The sequence below is a fragment of the Drosophila mojavensis genome, unplaced genomic scaffold (assembly GCF_018153725.1).
Source record: "Drosophila mojavensis isolate 15081-1352.22 unplaced genomic scaffold, ASM1815372v1 contig_16, whole genome shotgun sequence".
NCBI classification, from domain to species: Eukaryota; Metazoa; Arthropoda; class Insecta; order Diptera; family Drosophilidae; genus Drosophila; species Drosophila mojavensis.
Genome location: NW_025318693.1, coordinates 2,330,103 through 2,355,466, shown reverse-complemented (window position 1 = coordinate 2,355,466; position 25,364 = coordinate 2,330,103). Strand labels below are relative to the sequence as shown.

General features: G+C 37.1%; 1 protein-coding gene across 6 annotated transcripts in view; it reads left to right on the top strand.

Moving 5' to 3' along the window:
- The window catches only part of LOC6573700 (homeotic protein ultrabithorax), a 100,443-nt gene that overhangs the window by 24,325 nt on the left and 50,754 nt on the right, over positions 1-25,364 (top strand). For 5 of the 6 annotated variants that reach the window (XM_015167071.3, XM_001999730.4, XM_044007223.1 and 2 more), the window contains one exon: positions 7,605-7,655. The exons of the other annotated variant lie outside the window; for it this stretch is intronic. In XM_015167071.3, the coding sequence (XP_015022557.1) occupies positions 7,605-7,655 (51 nt within the window). The remainder of the gene's footprint in view (positions 1-7,604; positions 7,656-25,364) is intronic. 6 annotated transcript variants of the gene reach the window in all.

Here is a 25,364-nt window from a genome sequence, read left to right as displayed (position 1 = left end):
AGAGAAAAAGAACATAACTGTATGCAATACAATATCTCACATAAATTTCTCTAAATTGCCTTATAAACCTGCTTAAATATCTTTGATTCACTCAACTCACTCACACTCGCTCACACTCGCTCACAGATCTCTCGTGGCCAACCAGAAATTGTTTGGAACGCGTGTAAAAGTTGTGCGCGTTCGCCAAATTAACTAAACGGTTAAAGCAACAACTGCAAATTGGCAACAAATTCACAGATCATAAAGTTGCAGCTGCAACGAGGCGGCCAACAACAATGAAATGAAAGGGGAGGGGGGCTGGGGGAACGAGCAGGCGAAGCATCATTTCATTTGAAGAACTTTGGCATTTGAACTTGACATTTAGCACACGGATCGGGGACTTCTTTGAAAACAATTGCAAGTCACACACACACACACACACACAGATGCAATGCACTTTTGGCATTCCTCGGCTGTCTGCCATGGAATGCCAGCACACACACCAAACAACAACAACAACAACTGCTGCTCGGGCAAAGGGATTCCAACTAGAACGAAACAGTTGCAAATAGTCAGCGAGAGAGAGGGAGAGAGCCTGAGAAAGAGCGAGAGCGCACATACATACGTCTGCAACCCTCTGCAGCAGCAGCAGCCGAGGGTGAGTGCTGACCCACAGCAGCAGCAGCTCAGACGAACACACACACACGCACACATGCAGAGCGCAGACAGCCGGCCATTGCAGCACCTGTCGGCCATGCGACAGCGTGCATGTGTGTGTGTGTGCATGTGTGTGTGTGTGTGTTTGCCCTCCGGATTTTGCACCATTAACAATATGGTTCGCTTGGCGCGGCACACGCTCAGCCTTATTGAGGAAATGAGGCACAAATGTCATGTACACTTGCAGCCACACCCCCAAGCACACGCACACACACACACACACAGCAGTGGGAGGCGTCGAGGGTTGGGTTTAATGCAGCGCCATTGATTTGCTTATAAATTAACCCATTGACAAATGAAAATATTGTCTGTTAATTGATCAATGTGTATGCACAGAGAGTGCAGCAGCAGTTGTTGTTGCCCTTTTAGGGGGGCCACACTGTACGTGTGTGTGTGTGTGTGTGTGCACTGCAGCTAAAATTTAATTAGATGCGCTATTTGTATTTGTATGCGCCAAATGCGTTTTGGTCATTGTGGGCGCTGCAGTCAGCTAGCTAAATGGAGGGTGTGGTCATTCTCTATCTGCATTGCGTGTGAAGCACACACACACACGCACATACATACAGCCGCGTACACAACATCGTATCTCATGTCGTACGTGCAAAATTTATTGTTATTGAAATACAATTGCAAAATTAACTGTCAAAGTGTGCGACCCATCGTCAATTTAGTTCAGCGCCATATGTTTCACTCTATATACAGTGTGTTATATGTGTGTGTGTGTGTGCGTGCGTGTGTGTATTGGCAGCAGCACATGTGCTCCTAATTAGTCGACCTGAGCTCTGGCTGGTCCTTAAACAATATTCTACATTCGACATTATTTAAGTCGCCAAAAGAGTCCTCGCAGCCGCAGTGACCAAGAGTCACAGCAAGCAGCAAAGCACACGGCCTCTCGGAAATAGCACTTACCTCAGCCCCCGCACACCGGCTGTGCCCCTCAGCCGCTTGCAGCTACCCCTTGGCGACCTAACTAACCCTTTATTTGCACCGCTAAACGAGCTTTGCATATTTACTGTACTAGCAACAGACATTTTACGATATATTGAGAATTATTTGCAATATATTTGGCAAACGTGGACGGCAGGCAGTGCGGGGGCAACAACACCAGCAGCAGCAGCAGGAGCAGGAGCAGCAGCAACAAGGACGACAAATGTTCCAACGACAACAAGAGCAACAACAACAAGTGCAGCTCGGTGCAAATGCAAGCAGAAAGCTTCTAATTCCAGCACTGAAACCATAAGTCTTTGCCGCATTGCACACACATACACAAACACACACATTTATTGGCGAGCACATATGTATCTATGTGCGCAGTCTATCTTTGTGTTGTTCGGATAGCCCAGTAGGAATTTTGTACATGAAAAAGCACTCATTAAGTGAGCATGTTTGGGTAATATATAAGCTGAAATTAGAGTTGAAAATTTGTACAATATTAAAATGGTATTAAGCAGGTATTTAAATAGCTTATAATGTGACTTAAATGAGAGATAATAGCAAAAGAGAAAGAAAGAGAGAGAGAGAGAGATACCTATAAATATTGCTGAAATCAGATACGTCTTTTCTTAAATATGACAAAACTGAATTAATTTTAACTTTCCTCTTATATTTCTATCTTTTTATAAAAATAACAAACTCTAATGCAAATTTATAGCTAAAAAAAAAATATATACTCCTGTCAAAAATATATCTGCCAACAGTTATAAGGCAGCCAGGTGGATCAGTCGAGTATGGACAGCCCTGTATACCAAATCGAGTTGATGCAAGTAATTTACATAAAAAATATGATTTTCATTCCTCTGCACGGCTGCTCTTTCTACTGGGCTATCTGAACTAAAGTCGAGCAACTTAGGGAACAGCCGCTGCTTAATAAGTTAAGTGTCGATACACAAGTTTTGCATACACATAAATAGCAAATACTTATTTTTCTGTTTCCCAAAGATTTTGTTTAATTTACGTAAATTTGCATAAGATACAATTGCGAGTCCGGGGCCTGCACTCTGCAGTCTCTAAATTTGTGCGACAATTGAGCCAAAGTTCAGCTGTATAGCAAACGAAAAAATAGAAAATAGAAAAATAAAAAAATATAGTCAGAGAGTTTATTGCCTTTGGCCTGGGCTGTTGCCGGGGCTAAATTTGAATTCAGCTCAAATTGAAAGTTAGCAAAGGCAACAACACACAGTCACACACAATACAGCAGCTCTTTAGCCCCCGCCGGGCGTCCCTTCTCCGCTCGACTTCAGTATTTATGCCTTTTCGAATGCAGCTCAGCTTTAATTTAAATGGATTTCTCTGCCGGCTACCATGGCAGACATATGGCAGCATTCGCAATGGCCAATGGCATTGTGACTGGGCAGGCGGAGGAGGGGGCGCTCGAAGAACTCACGACTCCCGACACCCGATTTCCGAATGCCAACTTACGACTGGCGACTGGCGACTGGTGACTGCCTCCTGGCAGCTGCTGAGGATTGATTGTGCTTGTTGATATTTTGTCAAATAACGCAAATAAATACACAATTACACACTCAAGTGAGTCCAGGGGTGGGCCGCAGCGAGTCCAATTTGTGGGGTTCAACTGGGCAGGTCTCTCCTGTATGCACACACACACACACACACACACACACACGCTGCGTGATCCTGTTGCTGTCTGGACGCACCGGCTGGCCGCTTGCTGTTATCCTTGTTCAAAGGATTTTCATTTGTTTAAATGTGCTTTATCGAAAATGGCCAAATGGCCAAACGGCCAAATGGTCGCTGGCCATGGCTGCTGCCGCCACGTAAAATTTATACTAGCTGCACACTGGTACAAAACAAGCCAATTGTGCTGGAAATTCAGTTAATTATGGAAAGAATTAAAGTTGCCTTGAGATAGCTGAACTAATACACGGTATCTCAATTCAAATCAATTTAGACCCAAAAAATTAAAAATTAAATGGAAAATTAAATTTGTTAATGGAAAATGCAATTAATTATAAAAATATTGATTGATAATTAAACATCTAAAATCTTCATATATATTCGTATAATATTTGAAGGCTGACATACATCATATACATATATACATATACATATATGTATACATATATACATACATGTGAATATGCAATTTAAGCTTAAGCAAAATAAAATAATATAGAACACATCTGTTTAGGTAAATGTTATTAATTACAGGACCTTTTATAGGAAACGAAAAACTATCATTAAAAATTTTACAAAAATCATAAAATCAATAAATCAATGGAAAAAATATATATTTTAATGTTTTGTTAGAAAATGAAGCTTTGAAACAAAAAATTGAATTTCTTATTAACTTTTTTGTTAGTTTTTTTTTATTTATGTGTATATAAATACTTCTAAATAATTATACCGTCGATGGCCCTCGTAGCTAGCACGTTTAATAATTTTTAGATTTATATTTTTTATATTATCTAATAAATAAATAATAATAATAATATATTATATAAATACATAGACATTATCTTAATAATAATGTTGGCTTCATTAAGAGGCTTTTTAGCCCTTGCTAATGAGCACCGTTTTTGCAGCCATTATTGCCACTTGCTGCCCACTGTGCAGCGACATTTGACTTTGTCATTGTAGTCGCTGTTGTTGCCGTTGTTGCTGTTGTTGTCGTTTTTTGCCACACGCCCGTAAATTCCAATGTAAAATGTTGCATTTATCTTGTAAAAATAATAAATCCAGCAAAGGGACTTTACTCTCTCACGCTTGGCAGCACAGGGGACGGTGTGCAGGGGCGAGCAAGGCGGCGGTAAGGGCCAGAATTGTTAGCTAATAGCCAATGCCCGATGGATGGAGCTGTGTAGATTTAGCTAATGATATAAACAGTCGAATAGACATTTAACCCTTGACCGGGTGGGGGTTGTGGCTAAGAGGGAGACAGCAACAGAAAAAAAAATCAACAATAAAAAAAAAAAAAAAACAACAACAGCAGCTGCCATTAATTTAATTTATTTATTGGCTGCTGTTTCATTGGCGCAAATCCCGAATACAGTGCGATAAATTTAGTCAAATGTGAAAATTGTGTGTGCAGTGCAGTTTACACACACACACACACATACACACACACACACATGTTTGTCAAGCGAGCATTTGCATTATAAAATATCGCCTGGTATGCGGCTCGAATATGGAAATGCAGTTGAGCCAAACAAACTGGCAAAAGAGTTTGCAATTTATTTCAGAATAAAAGTATCTCTGCTCTGACAAATAGTGTGAGATATGTTTTTGCGCAATGCGGCTAACACAGCCGCCAAATGCCAGAGACTCACACCAGCCCCCCTACTTCACCCGGTCACGCCCACTAGCCCCACCCTGCCGCAACGCCAGCCCACCCATTCAGCTGGAAATGCGACATGTGACGCGGCGTCGCTGATTTATTTGCATACAAAAGCGCAGACGTGCATAAAAAATACACAAATTTAACAAGAATAATAAAAAATATATGTATATAAACAAACAAGCGGCAGCAACAACAACAACAACTGCGTAACGCCCCTTTTTGACGCCAGCGCGGAAACTGGGCTAGTTGACTGCGTTGCCAAATGGCAAATGGCAAATGGCAGAAGGTGGGAGCACAGGATGCGACCTTTGAGAGTTCATAAAAAATGCATTACAAATCAGAAATCAAAATGTATTTGCCTACGACCGCGCATAAAATGAAATATGTTGCGTGAAATGGAATTATATGTATTTGACTAAGTGCAGAAAGCAAAGCTCATTAGCTAAAAGTAAAATATATATAAAATAAAAAATAGGCATATAATAAACTTCTTGACCAGTTGACTAGAATTTATAAATATTTATGTGAAAAATTACTAAAAGAAATTAATTTTACTATTGACTAAATAAGTCGTAAACTTTTCTAAAAATCGCTGATTAAAGAATTAAATTATTAATAAATATATATATCATCTAATAAATATATATAAATACTAAATTGTATTAGATAAAAACTGATTACTCTGTTAAAAATCCTGAGTTCCCATTTAAAATAATTCAGAAATAAATTGGAAGAAGCCGCGGAAAATCAATAAAAAGTTCATAAAAAATTAATAAAAAATATTTTACAAATATTATAAATAAAATAAATAATAAACAATTGAATTAATTAAAAAATCGCTGAACGTAATTTAGAAATCAATAAAAAATATTATACAATTTTTTTTTTTTTTTTCAATAAAAAATATTTTGTACTAATACAATAAATATAAAGAATTTCCATGCTAAAAATAAAACTATTCATAACATACCACTACTTTGCTTCTATTGGCACTTGAGGCTGCCCTGCCGCCCATTGCAAACTTTAGCCAACCCTAAGAAAAATACGCATATTAAGTCTTCAGCTTCTCCATCCCGTCGGCAATTCATCATTTGGCGCCATTTTGTGCGTCAAGTTGCATTTAGTTGTTATTTATGCAAATTTTGCATGTTTCAACTTTTCGCCAAGTGCGTCGAGTCGTTTTCGATTATTTAAAACTTTGCCAGAATTTTAGTAGTCGAAGCGCCCAGGGAAAGGGAGAGGGCGTCCTTTTAATGCGCGCACCTGACGCGCTTCAATGTCTTACTGTCAGCAGCTCCTTGGCACATAACGGCGACTAGCACCTGGATTACCCTCGAGACGGGGCTGGGCGAGATGGCTCTGAGTCTTAGCTGGCTGCGTGCTGTGTGCATAATTTTGTGCGCTGCTGTTAGAACAAATAAATTGTAGACGGCTAAAGTTATTAGATTAGCATTAGGGACGAAGCGCCGTGCGCCTCACCTTGCCTTACCTTTCCTGCGCCTTGCTGCTCGCTAAGCTTAAAATTATGATTTAGCCCAGGTTATTTACATGCATATAGACCAAATATGGAATGCCGCGAGGCTGCCCGAAATTTATGAAATACCTGCCGCGCACTTCTGGCAGTCATGTGCTTTTTATAGTGAGCCACGCCCATCCTTCCGCCCATATTTAGCCGAAAATGTGCGGAAATTAATAGCCAAACAGGTGGAAATATATCAAATTGAGTTTAGCGGTTTGACTGTGGAAAGGCAGCTGAAGGAACATTACTTTTTTTATTTTCTTAAACAATTGTGGAAATTTTCAAAAAAAAAAAAAAAAAAATATATATATATATATATATATATATATATATATATATATTATTTACATGCCTTCAACACATGCATATAAAACCTTCATTCTAACTTATGTGACAAAATGTGAAAAAAAATCATTTTTTTATCAATCACTCATTTATAATTTACTCAAAATTTATTTTTAAATGAATTATGATTTTTTGTTTTTATATCACTCATGATTTAATATTTAGAGAATTAATTCTTAAATGAATTATATGCATTATTATTTTCAGACAATATTTAATATATAATTTCAATTAAAAATTCCATCTCAATTTACTTATTTATTTATTTTTTTTGTTTACTCAAAATTTGTTAATATTATTTTAATGATTTATTATTATTTTCAGACTTCATTTATATTATATATATATATATATATAGGCATATTTTATTTTGCAATTAAATATTTAATGTAAATTTATATTTGTACCTTATACCAACATATTTATTTATTTGGCTATTCATATTTAAATATTTAATACACAATTTATTTTATAAATTTATAATTTTTTACCAATATACCATTTTATTATATTACCACTTAAATATATATACAATTTATTTATTATCATTGCCTTTTCTTAATCTTGCTAATTAGTAAAATGTATTATTTACTGTTAACTAATTTACTAATACTTAATTTTTACCGATTTCTAACAACTATTATTTGCTTTATATTAATTTAAATACTAACACCCAAAGCGAACCGTTAGGCATTTGGCCATATTAAACTCTCCCAACTAACCAAATGATTTTCTATTTCTTTTCAGGTAAGAGATACTCAGAATCTCTTGCGGGCTCTCTTCTACCAGACTGGCTAGGTAAGTGCAATGTTATTTTGATTCATTTCTTTAGCTTATAGTTTACGAATATATTTTGGACCATTTTTGTTTTTTATGTGTTACGAATATATTTTAAATATTTTTCATACATTTTTTTTCCACAAATTTTTTATAAGTTGCAACGCTCAAAAATTTTTTGAATTTTGTTTTGCGAGTGTGTCACCCCCTAAAAAGAATCCCCGATAATCCAATGAAGAAATGAAATGTCGAAATTTTTTAAGCAATTCCCACAAAAATATGAAACAATTGAATACCCTTTCTCCAATCCGTCCAAAATGATCCGAAATACTCTTCTACTGAAGACCCTATCAAACTGCTTCTTCAACATGTTTTTGGTTTTTCATTTCTTGAGTTTTGTTATTGTTCATGTTGTTGTTGTTGTTGCGCATATTGCATCCTCTTCAGTTGGTGTGTCCAGTGTGTCAGTCAAAGGAGGTCCCCAGCAGAGCGAGAGAGGTAAACCCTAAAATATACTCAAAATACCAATAAATCGTAAATGTTGTGTGCATTTGCCAAAATTATCAACAAACACATATATTTCAATATATACTGTATATACTGTATATAAACAATAGCATGTGCATGCCCCAACTAGAGAGAGGGAGAGTGAGAGAGAAAGCAGATTGACTGCATAGGTGTTTTGCGATATGAGCTTAACAATATATAATATGTGAAATTATCAGCTCATAAAACTTGCCAAATAATTGGCAATTATTCAGTTTGTCAACCTGCACAGAGTCACAAACACACACACACACACATCTAGTCACACACACACTGATGCTTGCTCTTTAGTTTTCCTTTGCTGCACAATTAAAGCCGCCCCACAGACTGGGCGCATTTTCTCATTTCTTGATTTGATTTTCCTTTCATTTTTTTCGCTTGTGTGTGAAAAAAAGTATCACTTGGCACGCAAAGAAAAGCGAGTGAGAAAATTGCAGGCATTACACAGAGAGAACGAGTGAGAAAGAGAGAGTGAGAGTGGGAGTGAGAGAGAGAACAATTTACAAAGCGTATCATTTTGTTAGCAATTTTTCAGCATGCTGCACTTTATCGTAAACCGCTTTGAGGCACGCAGCCAGGCTCTGCAACGAGCCACGCAAACGACCCACCAAACTTCTCTCGCATGCACATACACACACACACATACACAGCCGCATATCATTTAAGCCAGCCCGTTGCCAATTAAACACAATTGAGTTAACAACTCTCCACAGAAACGATGCCAATTGTTAATTGTTGTTAATTTTTGTGTGTGTTTTTAGTTGTGTTAACCAGGCCTCAAGTGTTTTTGGCTGTCAGCGACAGAGTCAGGCTGGAATCTGCAACCTTTGCAGTTTTCCGACTGGCCAAATGTTGTTTGTTTATTGACAATTTATACAAACGCATAAATTACCAACACACACTCAAGCACACATACACAAGCAGAGAGAAAAAACATAAACAAACTTTGCTCACTAAATGCCACTTGCCAATCGTAATCAATGCTCATGTGTGTGTGTGTGTGTGGCTGTCTATAAAAAAGGGACCCAAAAGACTGTCGCAGACAAGTCACCAAGTCAGCATCCACATCCGTATCCGCATCCGCATCCGCATTCGCATCTTTAGATGTATCTGCACCCCCTCACAGACGAGTTGCTGCGCATAAATATTTATCAGAATTGTTGAAATCTTCAAATGCAGAAACGTAAAATCCATTAGAAAATTAATAAACGGCCCATAGCAGCATACTTACTGCAATCTATATATATAAATGTATGTATAGATTTATATGTATATAAATGTGGTTTGGCTCACCCCAGACGGCAAAAAACAAGTCGTGGAACCCTAGCTGAGGGTTGAGATGGAGCATAAATTGATTAAAATGATTTCTGTGTCTGGCTAATGTTTCGATTTACCGTTGACTGCTCTAAGAGATATTAAGAAGAAACTCCTGATATTATTATAAAAGTTGTATATATAACACAATCTTTATGCATGCAAATCTCCATTTATATGGGCATAATACATTTGAAATATTTTAATAATATCAAAATAATATATATAAATAATTGTCTTACACACATATTTCAAAATAAGAAGTAGAATATACATATACAGACATAATATATAATAAATGTATATATATTTGATATATCAAAATATCGATATATAATATTCACAATAAAATATTCAAACATATATTTAATATCAATGTAAAATTAATATTAATCAAAATAATATTGATAATATTAATATTAATATAATTTCTAGCAGGAATCAATTATAATACATTTATAACTGTTTGTACTTAGGCCCGATATTATATAAATTATTCGACTGGGTCGCGCTTGTTTACTGTTTACATTGAACATCGAAACGTATAATCAGCTGACCGATCTATTTATAGTGCTCTAGAACCTTATCCAGACTCCACAATATTTGGTATATTATCACGTGCTCGAGCTTGTGGTCTCGTGGCCATATGTCGGCCACTCGCAGCTCGCATTCACAGTTATACAAAAGCAGCTATTTATAGCGGAGCTGGAGGAGCAAATGTCTTCTATCGATGGGTCGACGGCTGCCCGAGGGGCTCCAACTGGCACGCAATTCACAATAGGAGCATAATAATGTGCAATAAACTATCTCAATTTGTTGAATTGTTGATAAACTTTGGCGCCACTTTGCGGAAAAACATGAAACGAAGCAATTGGACTCGTGAACGTCCTCACAGTCCCCCCTTTCGCCCAACCACGCCGCAAGATCCGTCCCGTACCATAGCTTTGAAGTGGGCAAAGAGCTGAGCGTGTGCCAAATATTTCGTTTTCTCTTTTTCTAAGTTTTTTTTTTTTTTTATTGTTATAGGTAATCTTAAGTTTTTATACTCGTTTGTTTAATTGGGAGGGCATATTAGCTTATCATGACATTTCTGATTATGTCATGATTTGAAAGTTGGATATAAGTATTTGTGTTTGATAAATCTTGAGACACGAATTATATAGTTCATGAAATATATTTAATTATTATCGATACTATTAAGGGTAGAGTCTAAACATAAGGTGGCATAGCTTTTCTCCTTTGAGATGACATTTGAGATGTTGTTTCTTTTTTTTTTGAGCTGGAAAATAACATTTTTTTAAACTCATAATTATTTTTATATCCAAAATGAATAAGAAATATTTCTCTTTTAAAGCTAGTATAGTCAAGATTATCATTTGAATAATACTGTATTTCAGTGCAGATATATATGAATAAATTGTAGTCCTTTATTTGGTATATTGGGAGTGAGACAGCATTTATTTTTTTACCTTGAAAGAGTATTAGACAGTCAGTGTAGCCGACTGCAAAGTTTTTTGTATTTCCTTAGTTCGATTCAAAATCCAGGCATTCTAAAGTTCCATTAGAGTGGAGCAAACAATTTCCGGTATATTGTTCAGTTTTATCTGTGAGCTAACTATTAACAAACTTATCAATTCGTCTGACATTTGACATTTTCAGGTAGAGCAGCGACTGGCTGCAGTTCCTAGTTAATTATCTACAATTGTGTAAGTGTGAGGGTGTGTGTGTGTGTATGTGTGTGTAGCTGTATCTCTAACTAACACACATGCGGCTGGCGCCATGGTCCGTGTACATTTAATTGCCCCTCGGAGAAGCTTTTGCAAATTAGTTAATTGGCGGCCAGTTTATGGCGGCTGCAGTAAGTGGAAACTACTTGGCATGGAAGACAATCTAAACGAGTTCACTTGAGCCGTATATATAGTGCACTATATACGTATAATGACTGAGCTGCGTGAGTGTGTGGAATGTGTATGAAATGTGCTGGGATTATCTTAAATATCAATATTAATGGATGAAGGCAAATAATTTTCATTTAAGCTGCAGATAATCGAATGAGAAATAGCTAATTCATATATAAAGAAGACAAATAGTATTTCAATTGCACTAAATAAAGAAAAGTTAAGAAAATTGGCAAAGAATTCTGTATATGAAAGTAGAAATTCTCATACAAAAAAAAAAAATAAATAAATAAATAAATAAATAAATAAAATTTAAAAAAATAAAATAAAAATAATAATAATAATAATAATAAATAAATAAATTAAAGAATACATAAATGAATTAAATAAAAAAAAATAGCAAATTATGTATTTAATATATATTTATATATGTATTTAATTCAAATGTTATATTTAGCACTAATTGAAATTTATACAAAATTTGTGTAGAAGTTCTTTATGCGTTTGCATTTGCATATTTAATTAATGTTTTGCAATCATTTGGAAGACTAATCCTTTGACAAAAATATCTATATTTTATACTTTATACTTGGCATATTTGTTTAATTATAATAAATTAAAAAGCAAAGGTAATAATTATTGATATATATTTATATGTAATATTCTAGATAAGCAAAACAGTTTAGACCAAAAAAAAAAAAAAAAAATACTGCAAATAGTTACAACATATTAAAATTTTGATCTTTTAAGTTAATTGGCTTATAGTATATGAGAAATCCACTGTTAAAAGACTCTCTACTTAATCGTGTGAGACACTAAGCTGTTAAGCTTTGCCTAATCAAAGTCAAGAAAGGAAATCAATACGAACTGCAAATCAAACAAAAATCATTGCTGAAGGTCGAAAATTGTGAACTCATGAAATAATGATGATTTAGCTAATTTTCATTGTGAATTTATTATATGTTTCACGTCACTTTTGGCCAGTTGGCGTCAACTGATTAGCGCATTCGACATTCGCTGCGATAGCAACAATATTTTGCATTTTTAATTCGCCAACGACTTCAACTTGTTATCGAACCTTTTGCAGTTTGACAGACGGCGCAGAGCTTGAATTTCATATGCGAGCGTATAAACAAGTCGCCATTTAGCAATAACAAACGAGATGCCATCAAATTATGCAAGAAATGCCAAAAGAAGAAGCAGCAGCAGCAGCAGCAGCAGCAGATAAATGTTGTCTAATACAAATATAATAATAATGGCAATGCATGGCAAGGTATCTCTGCTCTCTACCTGGGCGAAGCTTTGAAGAAGCCGCTGTTAACGACGTCCTTTTATTGATTTTCGTACGCCATTAAATTTCGCACAGTTACCCATATTTTCCGCCATTTGCCAACCCCTGTTTGTAGCGCCTGCCACGCCTCCCCCTGGCATGCGCGCCCCCATTTGTGGGGCAATGTGGCAGATATTTCTTTTCTTCTTTTTGCCAGCTCAGCAGATGAATGCGTGCGTAATTTTCGGTTTGATTTATGCCCGCTGACCCCCGCCCCAGGCGGCAGGACCCAGGATCCAAAAAACACATTCGCCCGCACACATGGCCAGCCACACAGACCCCACCCAGGCTCCATTCTCTCTGTTAAGGTTGGCAACCTCAGATTTGTTACGGGAGCTGCAGGCTCTTCTTCATTCACTCTCTCTCTCTCTCTCTCTCGCGCTCTCTCGGTGTCCTGCTGGTCCTGGTTTTATCGCCAGAAATGCTAAACGCAGGCAATACATTTTAGCCAGCCTTTGGCTGTCTCGGGGCGGGCTTTATTACATTAGGCGTTCGTAAAATAAAAATTGTGCCACTTTCTCAAAAACACGCACAACAATACACACTCACACGCGCGCACGCATAGCCTGTGAGTGTGTGTGTGTGTGTGTGTGAGTGGAAATCAACCTGCTGCGGCAAACTGCCGAAAAAAAAGGGCAGGCCAAGCAGAAAAATAGCGCCTCAGGCTGTACGTGGATGCCAGGGCGGGCGGGGGGCGTGGCAGCTTTGCCAGGACACCCAAAATGCGTTGAGCTTTGTTTGTGCGCGTCCTCGCCTTGGCCACATTTGCTTACATAATCAGTCATGTTATCCTTGTTTCGCTTATACTCTCAGACAAACACACCTACGCACACACACACACGCACACACACACACGCACACGCATAGACATTACACGCATAGAGCGTGCATATAAAAATTATTTATTTATGTCGCTAGCTTTACTTGGATATCTCTTTTTTATATATTTTGATTACGTGTGGACCGCGTGCAGAGTTTGCTTTTTGTTGTCTCTCTGTGTATATATATGTGTGTGTGTTTGTGTGCATTTGGCTTACGAATCGGTCAACGTAGAATAATATTTTTTTTTGCTATGCAGAGAAATATAAAGCAATTTAAGAGATATGAATGTGTTTACACAGATGTAGAAGATACCCCGGAGTTATGTTATCCAAAGTAAGCAAGTTAATAAATTAGATATAGATAAGTACATACTATAGTACCTATATATAGGTATATAAGCAACTATATATACTAAAGACACGTAAGATATCAAATATCAAATAAATGCTTTTATCATCCTGATTAAATTACATATATAAATACTTACAACAGATGTCAATATCAGACACAAAATTAATTAATTAATGATATGCAATGGGAATATTGATATGAATAATATATGAAAATATTATAATTACTAAATCATAATAAAAATTAAAAATATGTCATTTTCAAATATCTTCAAATATATCTCAATAGAAATAGATGAGATGAGAACCTATAATTTAATTCATAGATATTAGAAATACATATATTCAAATAAATATTCAATCAAATAAATATAATGCTAATAATATTATATTATATCCTTATACTATATAAAATATATATTAATCTATATTACTGTTATTATTTATATTGGTAATATATCTCTATATTAGATATAATACAAAAGTATTACAACTCTCTTGAATTAATGTATGCTTGTATATCCACAAAAATTCACGGAAAATCCCAATAGATCAATATGATAACAACCCTTTAATGTTTACCTACATATGCTTAAGGGTTGTTTTACCACACATATGGGTAAACACGAATATCTTAGTGCTATCTCTGTCTAGCTATTTAATTATACCAACTAACAGAAATTTTTGAAGTTTTCTATATATAATGATATGAATTAGAAATACCAAATCCATTTAGGCGACCCTCTTTTCAGCTTCCAATTCCAATTTCCACTTAGTTTCTCATATTTGTCCTTAATGTTCTCCTCGCTCTCAAAGCTCTTTCGTTACTTTTATTTTTTTTTCTTTTTTACTTTTTTCCCCCTCGACAACATTTTGTAGCTTTCCGCACTGAATTCCGAATTCCTTTGCCATTGATAAATGGCATTTGGAGCTCCGTTTGTTGTTGTTTGTGCTCTACGTCTTCTTTCGCCTTTGCGCCTTCTTTTGCTTCTACTTCTTTGTCGCGCTGTTTGCTTTGCGCTTTTCGTACGGCGTTTTAGCGGTTTGTCCTTTGGCAAAGCAAAGTTTTGTTTGTTTCAGTTCCACTTGCCTTGCTGCTCCCTCTCTGCCTCTCTCTCTCTCTCTCTCCCACTCATTCATACGCTCACTCGCGCTCTCTTTCTCATTCAGCTTTTTTATTTCTCCTTTTTTCTGCTTGCTCAACGGAATCTGGGCTATTTATTCACCCAATTTCTTTTTTTTTCCACATTTATCATTGTGCCTTCAGCTGCACACGCACACACAGATATACTCTCTCACACACACACGTACGCACACTTTGAAACAGACAACAGTTACACCCACTAAGTTGTACACTTGCAGAAATTAATGTGTTACATTTCGAATTGAAAACACTTTTGCCTGACCTCAAAAACATTATTCACAAATTCTACGATTTATTTATTTGTTATAATAAATTTACTTAAATTTCATGATAAAGGTAAAATCAAATATGTCAAGCAATTTTATTTCATTTTGTGTGTAGATTAAGCTTAGCGGCCCGCTGAATTCCCTATGGACTACAATTCCGAATCGCTAGGGGAAAATAAAAAAAAAGTTGCTGGCATAAATCAACAGCGTTTATCAGCATTTTAATTGAAATGTGACAGGCGCTGACATTGGGGAGGTCAATACTTTGCCGTAAAATAGAAACTATGTTTTATAAAAATTACACAAATAGATACAAATAATTGTAAAAAATATATGTGGAAAATTCCAAAATTTCGTCTTTACAGAAGTTATATAAATAATATTAAAGACTGTGTTAATTACTCATTAAGCAAAACACTCACATCATAAAAGAGCCAATCTTATGGAGCGTGATCTACAAGTGATCGATCCGCACTTATTGGCAGTTCCGATTTTGGTTTGACTCATTGCATATGCTGCACGCTTCGCACTCGCTAGCTGAACTCATAAACTTCTCAATGCTTGTGCTTCCACGCATGCAAAGTCGCCCGCCCACCCCTCACACGTTTCCAACTGACTAAAACCATTTTGCATTCACGCACATTCATGCCTTGTGCGTGTGTTGGTTTGCCAAAAATAACTTTTAAGGCTTGGCCGTCGCTCATTCAGCAACAACCGTAATTGAGAAGAGTTAGAGAGGCGAGCACAACAAAAATGAGTCAAGCTGGCCGCGCAGAGCCATCTGTTGGGCATTAGCGGCAACTAAGAAGGGCTCAGCGAGCAAAGCTTTATCGAGCTTTATGCGGGATCAGATTTCGGATGCAGCTCAAATCGAATTGAACATAAATCGTGCAATCGAGCCATACAGAGACACAACATCCTCTCACACACTCACGCACACACACACACACCCAATTGGAGTTTCGTTCATTGAAATGCATTGCAAGCCCTCAGCTGCGGGTGGAAAAACATTCGTTTTGATGAGGTGTTGACTGTAATTTAAATGACAGCGTTAGCAAAAATTAAAATAAAATTCATTAACTGAATTTTTAATGCATCGCAATGGCGCTATTATATAATTGTGTGCGGCATGCAAACTCCGACGGCCACTGCTAAGCAGGCCAGCGACTCACACAATTCCCAATGGAATTGACCCATATAACAATCGAATGCGCTGCCATTCCAGCGAAGCGTCGCTGTCGCTGCTGCTGCTGCTGCTGCTGCTGCTGTTGCTGCTTCTGGTGATAAAGCAAGGCAATAAATGAGTGCTTTATTGACCGGCAGCTTATGCAAAAAAAGCGCTCAAGCTCAAGGCGAGAACACGCGCTCTCTTCAGCGTCTGGCCGTATGCTATGCGGAGTCTGAGCTCTTTCAGTTTTCGGCGCGCACACATAAATAAATCGATGAGCGCTCGAGCCGCGTCGCGTCGCGTTGGGAGATTCAATATTTTATTGATTTTGAGTGCGTTGTTGTTGCTAGCGAATTGTTTATGCGCTCATTAAGTGTCAAGTGCTGTAAGTTTAGCAAGTAATTGTGGAAAAGAGCGAAATCTATAAATAAACACCATTGAGAGACGAACGTTAAAATATTTCCAAATCTCGCATCAAGCTCACTCTCCCATTCTCTCGCTCTCTCTCTCTCGCACTGCCTCTCTCTCTGGCATTCGTTCGATGTGCCCGTGTGAGTGCATGGAATTTATGGCGGCGCATAAGAAAGCGCGGCAAGTGCGATAAATTTTGCAGCCCTGCGGCCATAAAACATGCGACTTGCAGTTGAGTAATTTTTCGTTGCTGTTTATTTTGTGGCAACATTTACGGAACATGCGCAAAAAGCGAACCGAAGACGAAGAAGAAGCAGCAGTAGCAGCACCAACAGAAATAAATAGCGTCGCGTGTGTTGCAAATTAAATTTATTTATTGCATTTAAAATTGTATTTAAAATGCGAGCAACAGTGCTTTGTGTTATTGTGGCTGTTGTTGTCTTTTTGCCGGTTCTCACATAAATTTCCAGCCAAAAGACGTGCTTAATTCGCTTTATGCTCATTTGTCGCCTCGTCGCACAACCGAAAACCCAAATTGTTTATGTGCACAAAAATTGAGCGATTGTCGCTCGTAAATCGCGCTCGGTAAGAAATGTTATAAATATTAAGTGAATTCCATATTGTTAATTAATAAACAAGCGCTCGAACAACTAACATTAACTACGTGTGAAGAGTGCCCAACACTTTTTGTCACTCAGTTTTAGTTTCGAGTCTGTGTGTGAGCAAGTGCTGGAATTGTATTTCCCCTTCACGCACACAGCCAAACACGCGCACACACACACACTCAGGCAGTGCACACAATGTCTGCCTGATTTATTTGCCATAAGTCAAAGCAGGCGCGCGCACATGCTCGCCGCCTATACGCTCAGCGTGTGCGAGAGCGAGCGAGCGAGCGCATATGAAGAAAAGGCTGGGTTATTTGTCTTGCGGCAACGCTATTATTCATTTGGGCTGTTGTCTTGCGCTCGCTCGCTCTTTCACTCACTCAGTCATGTTCATTCCTGGCCACTCATTCGCTCTCTCGGCTACTGGTGCTTTGCGTGAGTGTGTGTGAGTATCTCTGTGCGTTACTTGTGTGTGTGTGTGTGTGCATGGCTGTGCGCTCGCACTCGCTCTTGCTCTCGCTCTCGCACGCTCGCTCTCTCTCTGGCTGATTTTAATGGCCGAAGTGAAGTGTTTATCGTTGGCACACAATATTCGCAAGTGGCATTTCTTATGCCGTCGGCCAAGCCCGCCCCCTTTTTCACTCAACTAACACACTCACACACACACTCATTTCTATACATAGGGACAGTGTCGCATTCTTTTGCTCTCTGGCTGTGTGCTTTGTTTTTGTTCGACTGTTTTCCTGTTGCTGCTGTCTCTTATTGTTGTTGTTGCTTTTGCTGTTGCTGCACTTTTCCTCTTGGCTTTTCTTGGCAGCCGTTGAAAAACCGCGCCACAATTGGCAAAGCGTCTTGCTGCCTTTTTCCTTCTGCTTGTACTTCTTCTTCATCATCATCTTAGCGCAAGACTTGGCAAAAAGAGTTGTTTTAAAAATTGTTTATGGCCACAACCGCTGGCGCTGTTCATTTTCCAGGCGGCGAGCAAAGGGAAAACTTCTGCCCCATCCTCGCCTGCAACATTCCACTGATTAATAGTTTTATTTATTTTTAGCGCTCATCTTCCAAGTCGCTTTTGTCGTTGTCTTTGCCGTTTCATCTCCTTCTTCTTCGTCATCTTCTAGTGTCTTGGTTTTTTTTTTTCTACTCTTTCTGTTGTCGTCTCTTCTAAAATTTATGATTCTTTATTAAAATGTTATACGAGTTTGTTGTACGTTTTTCCCCCTCGCCATGTCCAGCTCGACTGCTTTTTTTTTTTTTGTATATTCGTTTTATCAGCTCTGTTTGCTTATTTTTTTTTTTTTTTTTATCAAATCTTCTGTCAGTTTTGCCTGATTTATTGCTCATATACATATATTTTCTATTTGATGTGCTCCAATGCAGTATATCGAATAGTTTTGTATATAGCATATATAGTTGGGGTATTATAGAAAGTATTTAGCTACTTGACAAGTGATTAATCTTTGGATTAATACTGAATCTGAGACAAAATTAATGAATGCGATTTATGTATTAAGAATATGTATGAATTATACAATTTCGGGCTTATTTAAGTGCAGCAGAAAAATAGTTAAGGAAATATTCTATTTGTAATTTATATCCATATCTACAGATCTCTTAATCTCCAATTAGATAATGACTAGAAATTTCATATGAAAATATGCTGCAAGTTTTAAATGTTTATTTTAAATGATAATACAAATATATACAAGAGATATATATAAAGACCTATAAAGAATAAGTGATTGGGACAATTTATTTATATTATATTGTCATTCTCTTTGATCTGCAATTCGATCTTCCATTTAGAGAACTCTTCTATTGAGAGCTGCACAGACTTTGTCTTAGATTTGGGCATAGTTTTAATTGGTTTGCCGCTACGATCAGTTACATTTGCAGCTGTGTGAGTGTGTCGCTCAACAGTTGACAATTCAGCCATCGACAATGTTCTCAACGTTCGTTTCTTTCAGCACTGTCTTTTTTTTTTTTTTTGTTATCTGAACCACGACTTTTGGACTCTGTAACTGAAGCTGAGCTGAACTTTTGTGACCCCCGAAGTGCAACATGTGAACGTTGCTTGTTGTATCTTCAGTTGTTTGCTCTCTACTCAGTTGCCGTTGTTGTTGTTGTTGTCGTTGTTGTTGGTCACATCGTGTCTGTGTCCTCTGCATTCGATCGAATCATGACAAGAATTTCGTGCCGAAAACTCCAAGCGAATGAGAAATGTTGTTCATGCCGCGTTATTTCTGTGCAAACGCTCGTAAATTGAAGGCGGCACGAACTGCTGCCAGACGCTGAGACATTCAATGTTAGACTTATCCTTGAGCGAGTCCCTTTCCCAGGTTTTTTATGCACTCGGCACACATTTTTTTAGCCAAAAAGTCGAAACACATGAGCCACAGCACATTTTTATGATTGATAATTAACTTCCTAATGGCAAAACGTAGTCAAGGTCCTGACTCGTCCTTGAGCCTTGAGCCGTTTGTGCCTTTGTTTTTTAAGCATCTCAAGTCGAGTCATAAAAAATGTAGTTCCAAGTGTCATAAACAAAACGCGCGAACCTCGTGCGACGGCAGTGCTGCTAATTTGCGCTTCCGTTGAAAATTCGCTCGCAGGATGCTGGCAGGACAGGACACACACACACACACACAGGCATATAGTGCCGTGTTTTGGCATTGCCTTTTAGGTAGACAGGCCACGAATGCGCCTGGCATTTGTCAGTTTTTTATTAAGTGTCCAGCAACTGCCAACTGTCAGGAGCAAAAAAAAAAAAAAAAAAAAAAAAGAAGAAAAGAAGAAAAAGAATAAAATAGACAACTTGCAGGTAAATATCAGGAAATAGTTCGCTAAATTAGCTTAGGGCAAGTTAGGTAGAAAAAATAGTCGGAGAATAGCGAAAAGTTGGTTTTATCAAATAAAACTATCCAGGACAAAATAAATTATAAATCACTTAAAATTTTTGTATAAAAATATAACTTGAATCTGAATGTTTTAATTTTAAACTGAATTTGCATTTAATATTTAAATTTTTTTTTCTACTTTTCATAATTTCTATGAATCGAATCTGCAATCAAAACAAATTTAAATATAGGCGAAAGACAAATTAAATGTTTTTTCCTTGCATATTAATATTTTAAATAGAGATCTAGTTCACAAATTAAAAAGTAGAGTTGGACTGAATTATAATATTTGAATATCAATGAAGTGAAGAAAATGTCGAGAATCTTGAGAAAAAAGCATTGGAATATGAAATTTCAATATTTCTAAGGTAATTCTAAATAGTTTAAAATATGTTAAAATTTAAAATCTATGTAAATATAAAATATAAAATATATCTAATGCATAACATAAATATAACACATAAATAGAGAATACATAAATAATAGTTGTACAGTTATATGCATATATAAATAGGAAAACGCATTCATAGTTAAATTCTGTACTCAATTGTTGTTGTCAGGCGAAAATAGCAAAAAGATTAAGTGGAAAATGTTATTGAGTAACCTAAGACCTGCCATGAGCACCTGTTGTTTTTATACCCTGAACCCATTTTCAATGGGAAATCAGGGTATAATGGTTTTGTTGAAATGTATGTAACAGGGAGAAGGAGGCGTGGCAGACCCCACAAAGTATATATATTCTTGATCAGGGTGACGAGCTGAGTTGATTTGGCCCTGTCCGTCTGTCTGTCCGTCTGTCCGTATGTATGAACGCGTCGATTTCAGAAGATATAAGTGCTAGAGACTTCAAATTTTTTTTAAAATGTCCGTAATTACAGCGCGCATATCAAGTTTATCATTAAAAATCGATAACTCATCTCGATCTTTTTTTATCGATAAAAAACCTTATCGAAACCCAGCTATAAAATTATATCTTCTACACCTTTATAGCTAGAGTCTCCAAATTTTTAATGTATGCTTATATGCAATTTATACAATTTCGGTTTTTGTTAAAATTTACCCCCCCACCTCTAAATTCACCCCCTCACCCTCACTTTTGTAAAAAGCGTATTTCAAATACTAGAGACTTGTGCTTTGGCAATTACATGCATATTCATGTTATAATCATAATCTAAAAGTTTCATGAAGATCGTACGTCCATAAAAAAAGTTATTAAACAATTAAGTTCTCATAGTAAGCGCACACTGCAGCCCATGCGTGTTTATGCGTGGTTGCTTGTATGTGTATGTGTGTGTGTATGTGTGTGTGTATGTGTGTGTGTGTATGCGTTTGTGTCTGTATGCGTGTGTGTGTGTATGTGTGTCTGTATGCGTGTGTGTGTATGTATACCTGTGTGTGCGTACGTGCGTGTGTGTGTGTGTGTGTTTCTTGTGTAAGCTGAAAGTCGCGAAAAAGTAGTGAAATATCTATTGCTCCAAGGGTTCAGGGGATCTCGTAGTCGAGCAGTCTCGACTAGAGCTTTCTTACTTGTTTTTTTTTTCTTTCTTAAATGAGAATTAATTTTTAATGGCAATGCCATAGTCGTGTCTAAGGTGACAGACAGTAAATATTATGAGGACTTTATTGTCTGTGCCAATAAATATAAAATATTAATGGTGCGACTAGCGCCAGGCTGAAAGCAATTAGAATTCAGTTTACTGTTTACTATCTGCCTTAATGTCAACCTTTAACATGCATTCTCCCAGCAGCTCTCTCTCTCTCTCCCTCACTCTTTCTCTATGCTCTTGTCTACATAGAACTTGACAGTTTTTGCAAATTAACTGAGGCGCAATTCGAGTAAGAGAGCTTATCAGATTTCTAATTAATTTAATTTTGCGCCGTGTGCCTTTCCCGTTAACTGCCTGAGTCGACAGAAAAGTGAGCGGAGCCGAGCGTGGCGTCAGTGGGGTTGGAGGGGGTTAGAGTGGGGAATGGGTGGGTCAGGCAGGTGGTGGTTGGGCGACTTCCTGGCTCTTGTCAAAGTCTGCTGATTAAATCAGTCATAGAAATGTCGACAGAGTCAGAAAAAAAGAAAGAAAGAAAAAAAAAAAAAAAACAAAAAAACTAGAAAAAGGAAAGCAAGAAAAAACCTTTAGACCAAATCAAATATTTGCCTGGTCAGGACGGCCAAAACTTGAGAGAGTGTGTGTGTGTGTGTGTTGAGGGCAATGAAGAGTGCGGGGCAGGGCAGCATTTAACCGTTAGCTTTGTGGTCTTATTATGCAAAAAGTCGCAGTCGGAGAGTCGGACCACCACCAAGCGCAGGCCTAGCCAGCCAGCCAGCCAGTCAGCCAGCCAAGCACAGAGCCACGACACAAAAACCAAACACGAAACGGCTAAAAAGGCCAAATGGAGGGAGGGGGGGGCCCATAGGGTGCCAGGCGGGCATAGGGAGGAAGCAGTACAGCGGGGAGGGGGAGAGGTGCGCGCTGTGTGTGCCGTGCACATACATACAAGGAGAAAAAGTCATCATCAATTCAAACATATGCAGACCACTCCATGTTGCCTGCCCCACTGCCGCACCACCGCACCAGCAACTTGCTGCCTGCTTAGTTAGCCTCATTTAGAAAACGTTTGTTATGCAATGCCAACATTTGTATTCGAAAATGTTTTTTATTCAGTTGTTGACTGTTTTTTTTTTTTTTTTCCACTGCTTCCACTGCCTTTTGTATTGTAAGTTTTTCGTTGACTGGCGCGGCCTAAATGGCCGCTGAGCCTCTCACCGAGCGCCTGGCCCCTGTGTCCCTGTGTCATCTCCCCGTTTCCTTCCCTGTCTGCCTGTGCCGGCATGAGAACGTGGCGACATGGCTTTTGCGCCGACTTCAGCTGTTTTTCCAACAATCCGAGTCGAGTTTGAATTTTAAATGCAATCATTTCCTTTGCCGCAGTTGGCTGCCCTGCTGCTCTGGCTAAGGACACTTCGTGATTTTTGCTATGATTGTCTGGCCCCAGCCGTTTGCCCGCTATTGGCCCAAACTCGTTTTCTTAACTAACGAGCCGAATTTGTTTAAATATGCGCGAGATATAAAACATTTCGTGAGCTACGAGAGCGCACAGCGCACTGCGCAATGCTCGATTCGACTTCAACTTTGAATTTGAATTTGAATTTGTATTTGTATTCGAATGCCCCTTTTTGGCCAACTGCACAACGGGACACCTAAGCCAAAGATGGCCAAGAGGGCCTCAGCTGCGAGCCGATGCCGATCGCAGCACGCCCGCAGAATTTCCACACAGAAACACAACGAAATCTCTCATTTGATTTATGTCGAGTGGTTTTCTTTTTTATTTATTTATTATTTTGGCGCAATTTATAAAGATGTCGACTGCAAGCTTAGCTCACGTTATATATACATATATATATGTATATATTTATATAAATATATTTAAGGTATATATTTGGGAAGTTTCACGTTTTACCTGAGCGTTCAGCAACTTAATAAGATAGCCCATAAAAAAAAAAAAAAAAAAAAATTAAGAGAGAAACGACAAACATTTCGACGCTGTCAACCCAATTCAAATTGTGTACAAAATCGTGACGCGCATAATTAAAATATTTATAAAAATATATATACACATTCTTATATACAAGTGTTGAAGGCAAAGGGGGCGGCACATCAAAACATCAAAACAACAAACGCCAATTGAGCTGTATTCAAGTTATTTTCGAAGGGCAGCCCGAAAAAAAAATATATATAAATAAAAAAGAAAACGCATAAAAATGTATCTCGCAAATGTTTATAAATTAAGCTTATAACAAGTTAATAACAATCGCGATAAACAAATTTTTATTATCAATTCGAGCAGCGTGTTATAAATGTCGAAGAAAGTGTTTTTTATTCGCAATGCGTTTATCTTAATGCAGTGATTAAAATTTAGCAACTGCTTCGATATAAGCATGATAATTTTTATGAACCTGTTTTCATATTATTTGTCATTATAATTAATCATTAATCATTAATCATTGAACCAGCTAATACTATGACTTGTCTAAGGCTGTAATTAGTGTTTGTTCAGTAAACTAATTAACTAACCATAACTAAAGATGTTGGCAATTAATTATATAAGCAAACTTGTTATTTAGATTATATATTAGATTTAGTGTTATTCAAGTGACTGATGTACTTTGATTTGGTTTTGTTTATTTATGAAGTATTATATGAGGCGAGGGGTTGTATAGATATCTCCCTTGAATTTATACAATTTTTATTATAGAATATAATAATATAGAACAATTTACAGGAGATTATGCATTCAATATTTCATTATAAATATATTTCAAATATATTTATATTTATTTAATTCCGTTTTGAGCAATCATCGTGAATTTTATTATATTTAAATTCGAGGTTGTCTCCATTTGTATAATTATTATACATATATTATTTTAAAATTATTTTAAAAAGTTTATTGTTTAGATATGAATTGCATAGGAATAAACTATATTTTTGAGTCTTATTAAATTCAGACAAAAAAAATTTTTTTTTCTATTTATAAGCAATAGACAAAATGCGATCTATAGTTAAACTCTGAGTTTTTTAAAAATATTTTTATTACTTATTAGTTAACATATAATTATTTAAATATTTACATTTACTGTCTGCTCAATAAAAAAAAAAAAAAGACTTTCCAAAACAGACTTCAAAATTTGATTTAACGATTTATAGGTACAGCTCGTTGCTTGTAACATACATTAAAAAATATAAGCTCCCACTTGAGATAGTTATTCGGGCCATACAAATGGCGCCAGCTAGTAGCCAAGGCGTAGCTTGAGCCAAGTCATGGGAAGTGGTCAGGGCCAAGAGGGGCCCGGCCAAGATGCTGAGGCGCTGCCATTTTTGGTGCGATGCGAAAACTTTACAATGGCAATTAAAAGTAATTACCACAGCCATTAACGCAGCAGCAGCAGCAGCGACAACAAAAAAGCCAAAAAAGAGAAAAAA